We start from the raw sequence: 15,300 nt of genomic DNA on the forward strand, positions 1-15,300 counted from the left end.
AGAAGATGTCTTTTGATAACTAATAATTTCACAAGAGTATATGATAATGATAATTAATAATGATGACTAATAAAATGACAATATGCAGCACAAAGTACCTTACACTTATAAAAGCCCTTTCATCTTTAAGAATTTGAAAATGCTTTGCAACCTGACTTCCAGGACATAGTGATTTGAAATTGGGTCTCTGCTTGCCCCCTGAAACTCAGTTTTTCTTGGATTGAGATGAAGTAATCATCTGCCAATTAATGTAACTCTTTGATATTAGCTCTTTACACATTAATCTGGCCCTATGGCTCTCAGATACAAGTGCTTAGTTTGTGTATTCTGTGAATTATTAACCTACTTTTTCAAAATATGTTTCTGAGACTTACCTCCTGGAATTCGAATTTGCCTGGCTCTGCGACCAGCTCCCTGTGCACACTCTTTTTTCCCCCCTAGAAATGCTCCTTTAGGGAGTTTATGTATGTCAGGATTTCAGCTCTTGCACATCTTGCACATCTAGGCCCTAGCCCTGACCTCTTTTCTCTACACTAGGCCTCCAGCTCCAACTGCCTCCCTCATTTTGCAGCACAGATATCCCGAAGGCACCGTGAGTGTGACAGAACACCTCAACACCTCCCCCTGCAAAGTAAGTCTTCTCGCTGGATCTCTGATCTGGGTTCCAGCATCGTCACCTCCCCACTACCCTACATGGTTCAGCCTCTGTCCTGGGAGTCAACCTCAGCTCTGTCTTCTCTTCCACATGTCCTTAGTCCACTCTGATTCCATGGTCTCCATCTCTGCCATGTTCTGGCACCTGTCACTGTTTCTCTCGCCTGGGCTGCCCTGGTTCGGTGAGTCCCTCATTACACCCACCCCACCCCGGGCTGTCCCGGCAGCTTCGCAGCTGCTTCCCTTTCATATGAGAGTTTCTATTGGGCAAAGACCTTATCTCATCTATCTTTAAATTTCTTGGAGTTAGACTGGGACTTACCTCTATGGTAATGGAATGTTCAATAAACATTCTTTTCAAATTGAATGTTAAGAACTCAACCATGTATTTTCATATATATATATATATATATTTCATATATATATATTTTCTCATATATACTGATATATATCTGAGAAGCTGAAGGTAAATCAGAATTATATTTTAAATGTGCATGGTCAATGTACTATCTGAAATATTCCTGTAATAAATCCTAAAACCTGCAGAATCTTTTAGTACCTACACACAGTCACTTATTTTTTGGTTTGGATATTGTTACACCAGGTTTTCATGGGGGCAAGGCGTACCTGATTTACTCAGGAAACTAGCAAATTGATGACAGCATTACAAAATGTACAAGGTAGATTTTGCTATTAAGGACAGTTCCTATTGCTGAGTAACAGCGGAATGAAACCAGGTATTTACTGATGGGCCAAACCTGGTAAGCATTTGTCTAGGAGGCAGATCAGAGCTACTAAGTTGGGACGGAAGCCCGTCAGTGGTGGACCTATCACCTTGGCAGTTACTGACAAAAGGAGCCAGACGAGTTTTTGCCTTTGCTACTAGATGTAACAGTGGATAGAGAAGCCGGCCTGGCATGAGCCACAGGTGTAGGCAGTGAGGTGGTGGGAGAAGGCATGCAGGGTGAGAGAAAGGTGGCGCAGAGCCCACGGTAGATGGGCATGACTACATTTCAGCCCCAGAATATTCTAGTGTCTGCAGAGCAACTGTTTTCAAGTAAAGAAGGTGCTGGGAAAACAATCAAATTTGATAAAAAATAATTAACCTTATCGAGAGCATGAGGCAGAACGGGGTGAGAGAAACCACAGGCAGTATTATCTGTGAAATCTCCATGAACACAGATGTTTGGATTGCTGTTATTTTGGAAGATAAATAAGGCTTGGTGGAACAGGAAGAGCACTGCTGATTTGCTAAAAAAAAAAAAAAAAAAAAAAAAAAAAAGAGGGATTTTTTAGATTTCCGAATACAGAGGTCATCGACCAAAGATGAAAATAAAGATGGAACGGGTAATCACATCAGGGACGAATGGATCTCTCATAAGTAATTCTATTCTTTAGGTGATGTACTTCAGAGCTACTTTAGGTAGAAGTTGAGCTCAATAACTAATTGTTCCTCCTATGGAAAGTTGATGCAGATGCTAAAACAAACTTTTAAGATGATAAAAAGATTTTGAAACTTATTTTGTAGATGTCAATAAGTCTGCATTATGATTATAAATGAGGGTAGTCAGTCATCACCTGGATAGCTTTATGGAAGAAAGGTACAGATGTTGCAGGAATTCCTCACGGGTGCAAGTAATGGACATATCTGCACTAGGAATACCAGAAGGACTTAAGGATAAATCAAAAAATATTCTTAAATAAGGGAAGATACATAGCTATGTATAGCCATAAAGATTTTTGAGTCTTTAATGACATCATTTTAATCTAGATCTGATAATAAGAAAAGAAACTCCAAGGAAAAAAGGAGGAAGTTGGGGTTATTACAATCAGTACACAATTACTATTTCATTAGATATGAAATGCTCTTGATGGGGGAGAGCAACTGAGGAAAGAACCCAGGCTTCAGGAGGAATGTTATATGGCCCTTGGGGTTTTGTATGCGATCCTATGAAGTATGGAAAACAAATAGTGGAATATTTAAGAATCAACTGAAGAGACTGAAACTTAAAGCTCCCTTGGTTAAGTCCAAGGAAGGAAAAGGGCAGGAAAGGCCAATGTGATTAAGGAAGGATATAAAGATTAGTATGAGGAGCCTAAGAGGGAGGCTTAAAATATATAAACAGTGATTTAGAGATATAAACTATTTATAAAATACAAGCAGTAAGAAGTTCAGAGAATAATTACAAAAGAGGAAGCATTCTGATCAGCATTCCACACTACTGCGGTCCAAAAGTTATGGGAGCACAAGATGCCAGGATATTAAAATGGGAAGGGACCTTACAGAACGAGTAGTCTCGCCTCTCTTTCTATAGGCCCAAGAGTGCGGGAAGAAAGGCACTCATCCTTAATCTGCTCTCTCCACATCCTCTGACCCTGGCTCCCGCTGGTCAGAGAAAGGAACAAAGAAGAGCAGGGGTGAAGGGGAGGATTAGAGCCTTAGAGGTCAGAAGGAGCAGGAGCAGGAGGGATGGACTGGCTTCTAACAGAGCTGGTACAGATGAAGGGATAGAGTGGGGGGATCTAATTTCCTGCTTTGGGAGGGGAAGTGTGAGAAGGTGGTGAGAACAGCTATGGGAGAAAAGGGGGACAGTTTCAGGACAAAAGGCCAGGCTGGTGAGTGTGTTGAGGGCTTTTCACCCCCAAACGCAGAGACAGAGCTGAGGGAAGCTCTGACTGGCATTTATATAAGTCCTCTGATGACAGATCAGGTTCCTGAGGTCTGGAAAGTGTTACATATCATTATTCTAAACAGGGCTATGAGATAGAGCAAGCAATTATAGGCCATTTAACTTAACATCATTTACAGAAAAATATTAGGAAAAGTTTGCGGGGGGTGGGGAGGACAACTGGACAAGCATATGGTGATTTGATCAGAAACAGGCCACATGTTTTTACGGGAGGAAGGTGTTGTTTTAACTAGCTTGTTGGACTTCTTTGAAGTTATTGCTTTCTTAGTTCTAGGTTTTAACCCATGATTTTTCCCTGATATCTATAAAGATTAGGAATAAATATCAGATATCTAAGTAAATAAAACAAAAACCAATCACAACTGAGGAGATTAAAAATACAATGGGAAGAAAAATGAATGTTAAAGACAAACAGTGTAGCAAGGAAAAAAAGGAGTAAACATCAGCTAGTAGAGTTTAAGCCAAGATACTTTTCATGAAAAATACTTGATTTGGGTCTGTGAATGTGTCCCTTTATCCCATTTCCTAAGATGCTCTGCAGAAAAAAAAGGGACTTTTTGTTTGTTTGACTGAAAAAAATCTCTTTGCTTTTTTTTTCTTTTGTTTTGCTTTTTTAGTGGATTGACCATTTGATGTGGTTAAAAATTTGGCACGTTAGGATGACTACTTCATTAATCCTTCCTTTGTGAATTTTTAAGTTAAAAATTCTCACGTAAGAAGAAGACATATTTGTGGTTATTTTATATATATTAATAGGTCAATAGTAGTTTTCTCATATTTACACAATATTTCTGTACTACTTACTGAGTAGCCCCTGAACTTTCAGAAATAGGATCAGAAAGGCTGAAAACCAATAAAAAAATGAGCATCTTAAAACGTGCTTAGTAATACTCACTAGAAGCTTCAAGTATGTTTCGTTATCCATTTTTGGCTGGTTAGTCTGCACAAGTCACTAACAATGTCGTTCTGCTTCTCCAAAGATCCTGGACTCCAGGAACTGCTATCATGTCTTTTTTTTTTTTTTTTTTTTTTGAGATGGAATCTCGCTCTGACGCCCAGGCTGGAGTGCAGTGGTGTGATCTTGGCTCACTGCAAGCTCCACCTCCCGGGTTCCCACCATTCTCCTGCCTCAGCCTCCCCAGTAGCTGTGACTACAGGTGCCTGCCACCCTCCCTGGCTAATTATTATTATTATTATTATTATTATTATTATTTGTATTTTTAGTAGAGATGGGGTTTCTCCATCTTAGCCAGGAAGGTCTCAATCTCCTGACCTTGTGATCTGCCCGCCTCGGCCTCCCAAAATGCTGGGATTACAGGTGTGAGCCACCGCGCCCGGCCAAACTGCTATCATTTCTACATTTGCAATCTCCACAAGGGTGGGAACTGTATCTGTTTTGTTCATCATTGTACTCCTAGGGTCTAGCACAGTGTTTGATAAATACTTAGTGCATGAATGAATGGTTAAGAACAACATCAATATTAGATATTTACTCTGTGCCAGACACTGTACTAATAAGTACTTTGCATAACTGACTCTGTTAATTCTCCAATAATTCTTTGAAAGAAGTCCTATTATTAATCTTATTTTTAAAAATGAGGGAACAGAGGCACTGAGAAGTTAAGGAACTTGCCTATGGTCGCACAGCTAGTAATCAATAGGTTTCAAACTCAGGCAGTTTGGCCAACAGGCCCACATTTGAGCATAATTACCACTTTCTCTCTAAGAATGAACACACAATGCAATTAATCTGTGCATCAGTATATGCATGTATAGAAAATTATACACAAGACAGGGGTCTTAAGTGGCACAGAACTCAAGTACTAATGTTATCATCAACAAATACCAGAATTCAGGAGTGATGGAAAATTTAAAGTCTAATTTCCAGGATCAGGCTCTCTGTGGTAACAAACCCCTGTAGGCAGAGTACCAAAAAGTGTTGCTCAATTGAGCTTTAATTGGATGCTGGAGTCCTTAGTCCAGAACAAACACTTCGAAAACTTCACACTGGTACAGAAGCAATATTGAAGGTTTTGAGGCACTAAATCAATGAGGAAAAAAAAATTACCAGCACATGTGGAACTACGCCCTCTATGGAACCACTGGTGGCCTCTTTCAAGCTAGTACCTGCCTTTGCTGAGCAAAGGGCCATTTTTGAGACCATTCTGAGTCTTATTCAAAACATAATATAAAGCTCTATTTCCCTTTAGTCTTGCTGTAGGATATCAGTGTTCTGAGACCTGGTGTGTCCTATTTTTTTTTTTTCAAATTTTCTTTATGGCATTTTTTTTTTTTTTTTTAGACGGAGTCTCACTCTGTAGCCCAGGCCGGAGTGCAGTGGCACGATCTTGGCTCACTGAAAGCTCCGCCTCCCGGGTTCACGCCATTCTCCTGCCTCAGCCTCCTGAGTAGCTGGGACTACAGGCACCTGCCACCATGCCCGGCTAATTTTTTGTATCTTTTTTAGTAGAGACGGGGTTTCACTGTGTTAGCCAGGATGGTCTCGATCTCCTGATCTTGTGATCCACCCGCCTCGGGCTCTTTATGGCATTTTTTTTTTCCTATCAGTCATTCTGAAATGATTCTAAGAAGACATAGTTATTGGTTTGAGTGTCCCTCTGTGCAGAAGATCTTGGGGGACAGATGACCTAAGCTGATTGGTGAAAGCACTTTTACAGACTATAAGAGGAATAAGAAGCCTTTGGCATGTGCAGGATGGACTGAGTCCCTGAGATTCAGTTTAGATGTGAGAGAATTCCACATGTATCCTAAGTTGAATGTAGACAAACCTCAGAGAAGCTTGGTGCTTTTCAGGACTCATACAAAATGGCTCTAGAGCATTGGCTCTTGGGACCTCACACCTAACTAAAAGCTTATTTACAATATAGTCTCCAAGTTCTGGTTACCTTTCAACTGGAAGAATATTCTCACCCCTGAGGCAATTCAACAGGAGGCTGTCAAGTTGATCCAAGTTTTAGGAAAACTTGTTGTTCTGAGGAATGAGGTTAAAAGTTTAGTCTCACCATACAGGAAAAGCTTACCCAGTGGAATATTAGGTTGAAGTGGAGTGAATGAAATTAATGCAGCCTAGAGGCTTAGAAAGATAAAACATAGTTCAAGATTCAAAATTGGACAGTAAAGGGAAGCTCAGGAGAGAGCCAAATCGGTGGAAAAATAAAGCAAGCATATGAAATCAGACACCACTCTTATACTCAAAGAATGCTAGTGTCAACAGAGCTGCAGAACAGGTATGATGATAGCACTTGAATGAACAAAAGAAACGGGAGGGATGCGGCGTCGGTCACGGCAGGAAAGGGGGTCGATGCGGATTCAAGAACAGTCTTGTTAGTCTGAGGGTCCTTTTCCTGTTCAGTGAATTCTTTTGTTCTGTGTCCTTATCCCACACCTTGTCTAAGTAGGAATGACAGACAAGCCATTCTTAATGACTTCCTAGCTTTTGAAACTATTTTGGTGTCAGAGAGGGAAAGAGCCACATTTAAGTTGTAAAAATTGAGGTTTCTGTTGGCTTAGTAAATTTCCTTCTCGAGATGACCATTTTTGATTGTAGATACAGAAAAGCGTTTGCATAAATATATGATCTGTGCAATGTTCCAGAAAATTGACATCTCTGTCGCACCTCATCAGGCCAGAGAGTCAAATGGCAGCACAGCTCAGGGCTCCAGCCGGCAGTCCCTGCTATGTCAGCACAGCGTGGCTGGCATCTTCCTCCCTGAGGGCCAGTACACATCCTCTCCTAGGCACACCCACTCTCCATTAGCACCGGGAACAATGGTTCACTGTGTCAGAGCCCCGGCCACGCCCTGTGCCCGGACAATGCACGACTCCGCAGCCCTACCTCTCCCAAGCACTGGTTACTTCCTTTCCTTTTTATTTCCTCCTGTGTGGTAGAGTGCATGAAATACAGTTTTTTCCTTCTGTCTGAAACAAGACATTTTAAAGAGTGGTAAATGATGACCGATTCACTTTCAGTCTCTCCTCACTGGGGTTTTCCGAACCTCTCCAAGGTTGAACAACAGATAGGAATTTGGTTCAGAACACAGGGAAAATGGTTTCAAAAAAATTCAGTTTTCACAGTTAATGTTCACTAGGTAACACATATGAACGTTTCTCTCTCGAGATGATGCTTTCTATTATCGTTAGGTGTATTTCATATGTCGAGCTTTGCTTCCATGGTGAGGACGGACCTCATTAAAGCAATAAGAGCAAGCTAGGCGGCTTGATACATTTAGGAAAGGAGGATGTTATGTTTGTTATGTTCTAACAACCATTTTTTAACACAGGAAGTTCTGTGTTTAGAAATTCGCCCATACATCTAGCAATCCGTCAGTATTTATTAAGTACCTACCTTGTTATAGTCTAGGCTAAGATTTGTTTTTTTTTTTGAGACGGAGTTTCACTCTTGTTGCCCAGGCTGGAGTGCAATGGCGCGCGATCTCGGCTCACTGCAACCTCCGCCTCCCGGGTTCAAGCGATTCTCCTGCCTCAGCCTCCCGAGTAGTGGGGATTACAGGCATGCGCTACCACACCCGGCTAATTTTGTATTTTTAGTAGAGATGGGGTTTCACATGTTGGTCAGGCTGGTCTTGAACTCCTGAGCTCAGGTGATCTGCATGCCTCTGCCTCCCAAAGGGCTGGGATTATAGGCATGAGCCACTGTGCCTGGCCTTAAGATATTTTTTTAAAGTCCCTATTCTCAAAGAGTTCACAATTTGGTAAAGAGAGAAAGACATGTAAACAAATGATTATGGTGAGTTATAATAGGTACTATAATAGAATTCTGTATAGCATATAATGTGGATACAAAGAAAGGAGTGGGAAGGAATTTCAGCAGTACTGATGTATCGGCCAGAAAAGGCTACATGGACAGGGTGGTCCCTGACCTGAGTCTTATAAAAAGCAGGGGAGACCATTTATGGTATAGTGTGCAAGTATGCACTTGTGTATGAGTACACAGACACAGACATAGACACAGCTGGAGAGGACCCAGATGTCCTGCAGGTCTGGGACAGCGTTGTTAAGTCAGGCATCCTGTAGGTTATCAGGGACCAGCCATTAGAATAGGAGACCAACATGAGGAGATCTGCTTGTGATGTGAGATTCCATTTCTGAAATCAATGATTTCTTTTGGTGGGTTTAACTCTTGTTTTCCTTTATAGAGCAATGAAGTTTGTGGTAAGAATGATAATCTCAAATTGAATTCACTGTGTTCTGATTTTGGAAATGCACGCTGAAGGATGCCAGGGAGCTGAACTGACAGCTCCAAAGGCTGGCAAGCAGGCATTCCATGAGCGCATTTGCCCAGCCAGTCAGCCAAATGTGGCCACGCACTGGGTGGCCAGAGAGTCCTTACCACTTCAGTTGGCCGGTAGTACTTGAGATCCACAGTCACGTGAACTTTGCCGGTCTCTTTGCATCTGCCCACTTCATTTTCATTCTTTCCTTCCCACCTGTAAGGAAGATAAACACTGAATCAGCTCCTAATTGCTTGGGAACATTTGGCCATGCTGTAGCACCTTGGGATGCCCCAGCCCTCTCCCTGCAGGAGCGCTTAAGCTCATTAACCACAGCAGCACAGGCTGATGCTCCAGCTGATTATTAAAGCAACGGCGACTTTCAAAGCCTTTCTAGATCTGTTTTGCAAGGGCAGCGTTTTTTTCCTTTTCAAGAAAATCATGACGAATTCAGAAGTGAGACTTTAGAAATGAACAGATTAGCCAGAAAATAAAATTGGGCAACTTTCAGGGATTTCAAAGATTTTGTATTTCTCTAGACCATTCTTGGTCAATTCATTATTAATTAATAAATTATTATAAATTAATTAATATAAATTAATGTCTTCTGTCTTCCCTTTTTTTTTCTTTCTTTTGTAGTTTTAGGGATATTCAGTGTTAATTCAACACATTCCATTTGGGAATAAGTTTTGTAACCTAATTAACCATTCAATGCATCCCTGGATCACATACAAGTTCTCCTGCTCTCCCGTCAATGGTGGGCCCCCTTAGTAAGTCTCAGATGATTAAACCTCCAAAAAGTACAGAACTAATTGTTTGTTTCCTGCTGAGTGAGGGTATATCAATATTACTTTCCTATAACCTCCTCTGACCTAGCTAGGATACTGTTTGCACACAAGTTTCCTTCCCTGAACATCCAAGGTTGACAGCAGTAAGGATCCCAGGAGCGAGTCCTCAAGTCCACACTATGCAGGATGAGCTCATATGCTTCGAGATTACCTTCTCGCTAAAATTCTACTTATCCATTTTATGTTCTCATTTTTTATAAATCAAGCCACTCACTTAATGGTAACGTCTGGATGTCTATAATATTACAGAATTTGGGTTATTTATTTTTACATATGAACTTTTTTGCAAAGAAAGAGAAGAAATTAACAAGTATGACATGTTTGACTTTACTGTTTATCCTTAGAACTGGTTTGCATTATGAGCTGGAGACGAATCCTATGGACACAGGACAATTCTGTGTGCTCTCGGGGTCAGAGTCACCATGGGAAAGACAAAATTAGTTACCTGCCTATGTAAGCCACAGGCACCACTGAAAATGAACATTAAATGTTGATCCCAGTTATATTTTGGAATAGGTTGAGAATTAAAGACATAAACTGGCCTCATAAGCCTTATTTCTGATGAATCACCTGAATGTTCTGTCAAATCACTTCTTGGTAGCAAAGGGGAAATATTTCACCGTTGGAGGAATAATCAGTTTGTTAGTGTGCTGAATTTACCAATGGACTCAAGGCAAATACGAAAATTGTCCTGTGACACAGAGAATTATATAGCGCAGTATGTTGAATAATATACAGCTGTACAACTGGTCATTTCCCCATGACTTTTATATTAATTAATTAACACAAAAAGGGATGTTTGGTAATTTGTTTTCATTTCTTTCTTAATGTTGATTAGATCAATTTGGCAGGTCATATAGGTCTAAGAATTTCAAAGCAAGGGAATTGGTAGGTAGGATCAGAGCTAAGTTTTTGGAAAATTCACCGGGAAACGGTAAGTGGATGTTTTGAAGCATGGAGATTGAAAGCGTTTTAAAACATAACCTGAAGGAATGATGACCCTCATACATCTCCTGTGGATAAAGACCAAATCTTAGTTAATATCCACAGGAAGGGAGGACAATTGGTTAAGTCATTATTATTATTTTTTTTAAATAACTATCTAATTCTAAAGTTAATTGTTTAAGTAGAACCTTTTAAAAAAATTTTGGTTAGGCTTTCAGTAGATGAAAGTATATTTGTATTTCACAGGCATGTTTGATCTATTTTTGCTCACATTTCGTTCTTCGCAAAGAGAAACAAGTTCAGCAGATACTTGCGTGATAGTATCTCCAACCAAGTCAAAGGGTTAACAGAAATACCATTTACAATTCTGCTGACTGATTTTTCATCTGTAGCTGGCCACGCTGACTTATGTGCACACCAATATTCCACTGTTCTTCCACTGGTAAATCTCAAATGCCACAAACATGAGAACTGGTGATTCAAATCTATTTATAATTCAATTTTTAAAAAATCACACACACACACACATATTTAAATCGACAAAGCCTTGGTAAAGACTTGGAGAGCTTTTCTTGTTTTAGGAGGGAGCGTGTGAGTCAGGAGAGGACTGAGGCCGTGCCTGAGGGGTCTTTAGACTTTGGTGGGGTCTATAAACTGTTTCTGTGAAGAGCCAGACGTAAATACTTAAAGCTTCACAGATCACATATAGTCTCTGTTACATATTTTTCCTTTCTCCTCTTTCTTTTTCTGTTTCTTCTTCCTCCTCTTATTTTTTCTTCCTTATTATTTTCTTCTTTTTTTAAACCACCCTTTAAGACTGTAAAACCTGTCCTTACCTCCAGGACAGTAAAAAAAAACAAAAAAACAAAAAACCAAAAACAAAACAAAAAGGGCCTCAGCTGGGATTTGGCCCACAGGCTCCAGTTGCCCACTCCTGCTTCAGCCGATCAGGTTAATGGTATCGCCTCACCCTCAGCTGAAGGAAAGCATTTAATTCCTGTTTATAGCAGTGGCCTGCACGGCTAGACTGCTTGAATTTTAGTGTCTACTACTGTTTCTCTTTGATTGCTTTGCTGGTCATAGACTCACATTTGGGATTTGTAACACTAGCTGAAATGGGAAAAGGCTGAAGGAGAAACACTCCCTCTCTGAGGGGTTTATTAAATACAGCCTGAAAGTCAGACTTGGGTCTGGTGCTACTTTGGCACTCAACAGGCACCAGCTCCCTTGCACGACTTTCTTGCCACCGTCTGAACGCTGTCTGCTGAACTTCCATCTTGCAAATGCTGTCTACAGTCAAAACAGTCTCTAAGGGCATGGCATTGCCCTCTACAATTAATATAGCTACATTGAATAAGCAAATGTAATCAGGAAATGGCTCAAAGCTGAATTGAGTTGGCAAAAACCACTTTCTAATTTGCACCAGGTCTGAATGAGGGCAGTAAGCAAAAGTTTCGGCCAAGTGCCAAAAAACATTCAGTTACAACAATACATGAAACACTTGTATTAACAAGTAAAAGGTAACAGCTAACATGTCCTAACAAGTGATGTTACGACTTGAAGCAGGGCTGCTCTGTTAATGAAGTGACGGTGGCTTGACAGAGAGGAGAGGATTCGGTTAATTAACAAGAGTTACTACCCACTAATTGAGATCAACAGCTCACCGAGCAGGGATCCTGTATAATTCAATTTTTAAAATAAATTGTTGGCTCCTAATAAGCATTAAATAGCAATAGAAAGCACTGAAGAATAACAGAATCAAGGACAATGAGGCAAGACAAAGCGCTATGAAAATCTACTCAACTCGGCATTCCTTTGAAGGAGCAACAAAAGCAAAGTCAGCCACATGAGTCAAGTTTGGGGCTATTAGACCTAAGTCGGTGGGGGCGGGGGAACAACACACTCCTTGTAGTGACCATGAGTCAAGTTTGGGGACTATTAGAGGTAAGTGGGGCGGGGGCAACACACTTCTCGTAGTGACCCAAATATCATAAAAGCGCTCAGGGATTATTCTGAAGAAAGGCTATTTAATTAGGGTATGGAAGTAGGAAGCTGCAGGAGCTAAAATTTAGTCAGTGCCATAAGGCAGGCCTGGAGGAAGCATTAGCTTCTGGATAAAGATGGTGGTTTTCACACACTTTTGCTCCTTCCGCAGACCCCTTTCAAAAAAGGAATGAACTCACATGAGCTAAGAGGGCAGGAAAGAGATGTGAGAAACCAAATTCTGGAAGCTGGAAAGCAGATGGATGAGTGTTAAAGGACTTAGCAGAAGCCCTAGAAAAGTCTCCTAAACCAACAGTGGGAGAGCTGAGAATGGCCCCAATTTACACTTGCAGAAGTTCCCAAATGCTCAGGAAGTGAGACCTGATTGCAAATCTCCATAGGCAGCAGTCTGGGGCCTGATTCCCTCCCCGATTCCGCACTGCTTGGCCACTCACTGCCTCACCCTCCCTGAGGTAGAAGGTGGCTGGACTGAAGGCTACAGGCTCAGTGAAGAGTGGGTCACCATGCTGAAGACAGAGGAAATTAGGTGCTTGTATGCATGGTGAATACTGAGGCCCACCACACAGCTCTCTGTGGGCTGACAGTCAGGCCTATTTCCTTCCAATGAGGACACTGGGGAGGCTCCTCTGGGCATCAGAGATTCTCCAACTAAAAGGCCCCGTCAAGTCCTCTTATAATAAAATAGCCACAAGATCTAACTATGCTCTCAAAACTCACAAGTAGCTTTTTAGGCCCCTCACTTTTAAAGAAGCAGAAAACCAAGTATTACGAGACAGGAAATATATAAGGAAAGTCACATATATGAAAAATAGAAATCCAAACAAACAAACGGAAAAAAAGCAACGTGGAGGAAGTAGAACAAGCAGGGGGAGGAGAATCAGAAACAAAATAAAACAAACAAGAAAATCTCCACATCTACCACCTTTGATATCCTCAGACAGAGAGATCAGGAAAGATATCAAACAAACAAGAACAGGATACTACATAAAAAGAAATAATGTGAAACACAGGATTTTAGAAGTTGAAAACAAAACATAGAAATTCACAATCCAAGAGACGATTTCAAAGATACAGTTGAGGAAATCTAATCTCCCAGAAAGTACAGCAAAAAGGTGTAGACATGAAAAACCAGAAGAAGGAAGATAAGAACATTAGAGTGCCTCAGGGCAGTCAGTATAACAGGATTTCCAGAAAGAGAGTACAGAAAAAATGGAGCAGAGCAAAAAACTCTCTTAAAATAAGTCAAGAATACTGATCAAAGCAGAGAGGCACATGCATTTCCACACCGAAAGGGTGTCCTCCAATAACGAATGGGTCTAGACCCACCTCACATCAAGTTCCACACCACTGGGACCAAGAGAAGGTCTGAAACACTTTCCAGAGGGGACAGATGGGACTGGGAGTCACAATGGCTCTTGGTTTCCCATGGTGATACTGCAAATTAATAGGCAATGGAGTAACACCTTCAAAGTTCTGAAGGAAAATTATTTCCAATCTAGAAATATATACCAGCAACATTATGAATTTTGAGATTGGACTAGAGATATTTTCAGGTATATTTTGTCACAAAGTATTTGTTTCCCAGGCATCTTTCTCAGGAAACTAATTATGATTTTGCTTTACCAAACCAAGTAGTCTTGAATAAGATGTCAGGAAACAGGGGCTCAGTGCAGGATAGCAGCTAAGAGAGCCCCCCAGAGGAGCATGAAGTGCCACAGCAGGGTTTGACCTTCTGGCCAGTCCACACGGGGTCAGGTCAGAGGCTCTAGGACTGCCTCAGGAAGATGTGACTGACAGCCCAACCGGGGTTTGAGAGCCTAGAGAGGTGATTTGCACAGCTGGAGCAGAGTATGGGGTAAAGTTAGTGATAAGTACACAAAAATGAATAGAACAGAGAAAGAAGGCATCTGTTAGCTCTACAGTAAACAAATGACAATTGTACATAGAAGATAAAATAGGACGGGCATGGTGGCTTACGCCTGTAATCCCAGCACTTTGGGAGGCCGAGGCATGTGGATCACAAGGTCTGGAGTTCAAGACCATCCTGGCCAACATGGTGAAACCCTGTCTCTACTAAAAATACAAAAAATGAGCCAGGCGTGGTGGCGGGCACCTGTAGTCCCAGCTACTCGGGAGGCTGAGGCAGAAGAATCGCTTGAACCCAGGAGGCAGAGGTTGCAGTGAGCCCAGATCGCACCACTGCACTCCAGCCTGGTGACAGAGCGAGGCTCCGTCTCAACAAATAAACAAATAAAAATAAAAAAAGATAAAATACATGTGGTTTACTGGAATGCATAGCATTCGTCAGTCATGGTAATGTAGCACTAAATATTGACTTGACTCTAAAATTAAAATATAACAATTGAGTATTAAGAGAACGGAGGGATGGGTCAAGGGGAGAAAAAGAGAGCAAAACTCTTGTTTTGAATAAGAGGAGGCCAACAGATAAGTCCTAGAAGGGCAAAATCAATAACGACATGTTATTTGGAAACATGGAGATAAATGCCAAAATAATTGTAATACAGTACAATAGAATTTCCAGAAACAAATAATTATCTTTAAATAAGACAGTGTACCACAGCAGAACAACAAACATTTCTGTATGTCGGAAAGGGCCCACAGAGCACCCCAAACAGCAGAGCACAGAACATTCCCTAGCAGATGGGCTTAGCCAGGGAAATGGGCAGGGAGGAAGCAGAGGGTAGCAGACAGCAGGGATTTGTGAGAACTCCTGTAGAATGATTAGAGGTGCTGGGGTAACTGGAGAAAAACATCTAATAAAGAAGGGAAAAAAGAATTATAAATGTGAGCTTTGTAAGTAGCAGATGTGAGTGACTAACCCCCTCCCCGCAGGCCCCTCTACGTTGCAGAGAAAGCGAGACTGCAACGAAGAAGATGGGCCTCAGC

The 15,300-nt window shown here is 41.2% G+C and overlaps 1 protein-coding gene across 3 annotated transcripts in view; it reads right to left on the reverse strand.

Moving 5' to 3' along the window:
- Positions 1-15,300, reverse strand: part of GMDS (GDP-mannose 4,6-dehydratase) — a 697,044-nt gene that overhangs the window by 154,086 nt on the left and 527,658 nt on the right. For 2 of the 3 annotated variants that reach the window (XM_063605120.1, XM_003805565.5), the window contains exon 9: positions 8,716-8,812. In XM_063605120.1, coding sequence (XP_063461190.1) covers positions 8,716-8,812 — 97 coding nt within the window. Of the gene's footprint in view, positions 1-7,899; positions 8,813-15,300 lie in introns of those variants that run through there. The other variant, XM_063605119.1, reaches the window with a different exon arrangement.

Source organism: Pan paniscus, chromosome 5, assembly GCF_029289425.2.
Source record: "Pan paniscus chromosome 5, NHGRI_mPanPan1-v2.0_pri, whole genome shotgun sequence".
Classification (NCBI taxonomy): Eukaryota; Metazoa; Chordata; class Mammalia; order Primates; family Hominidae; genus Pan; species Pan paniscus.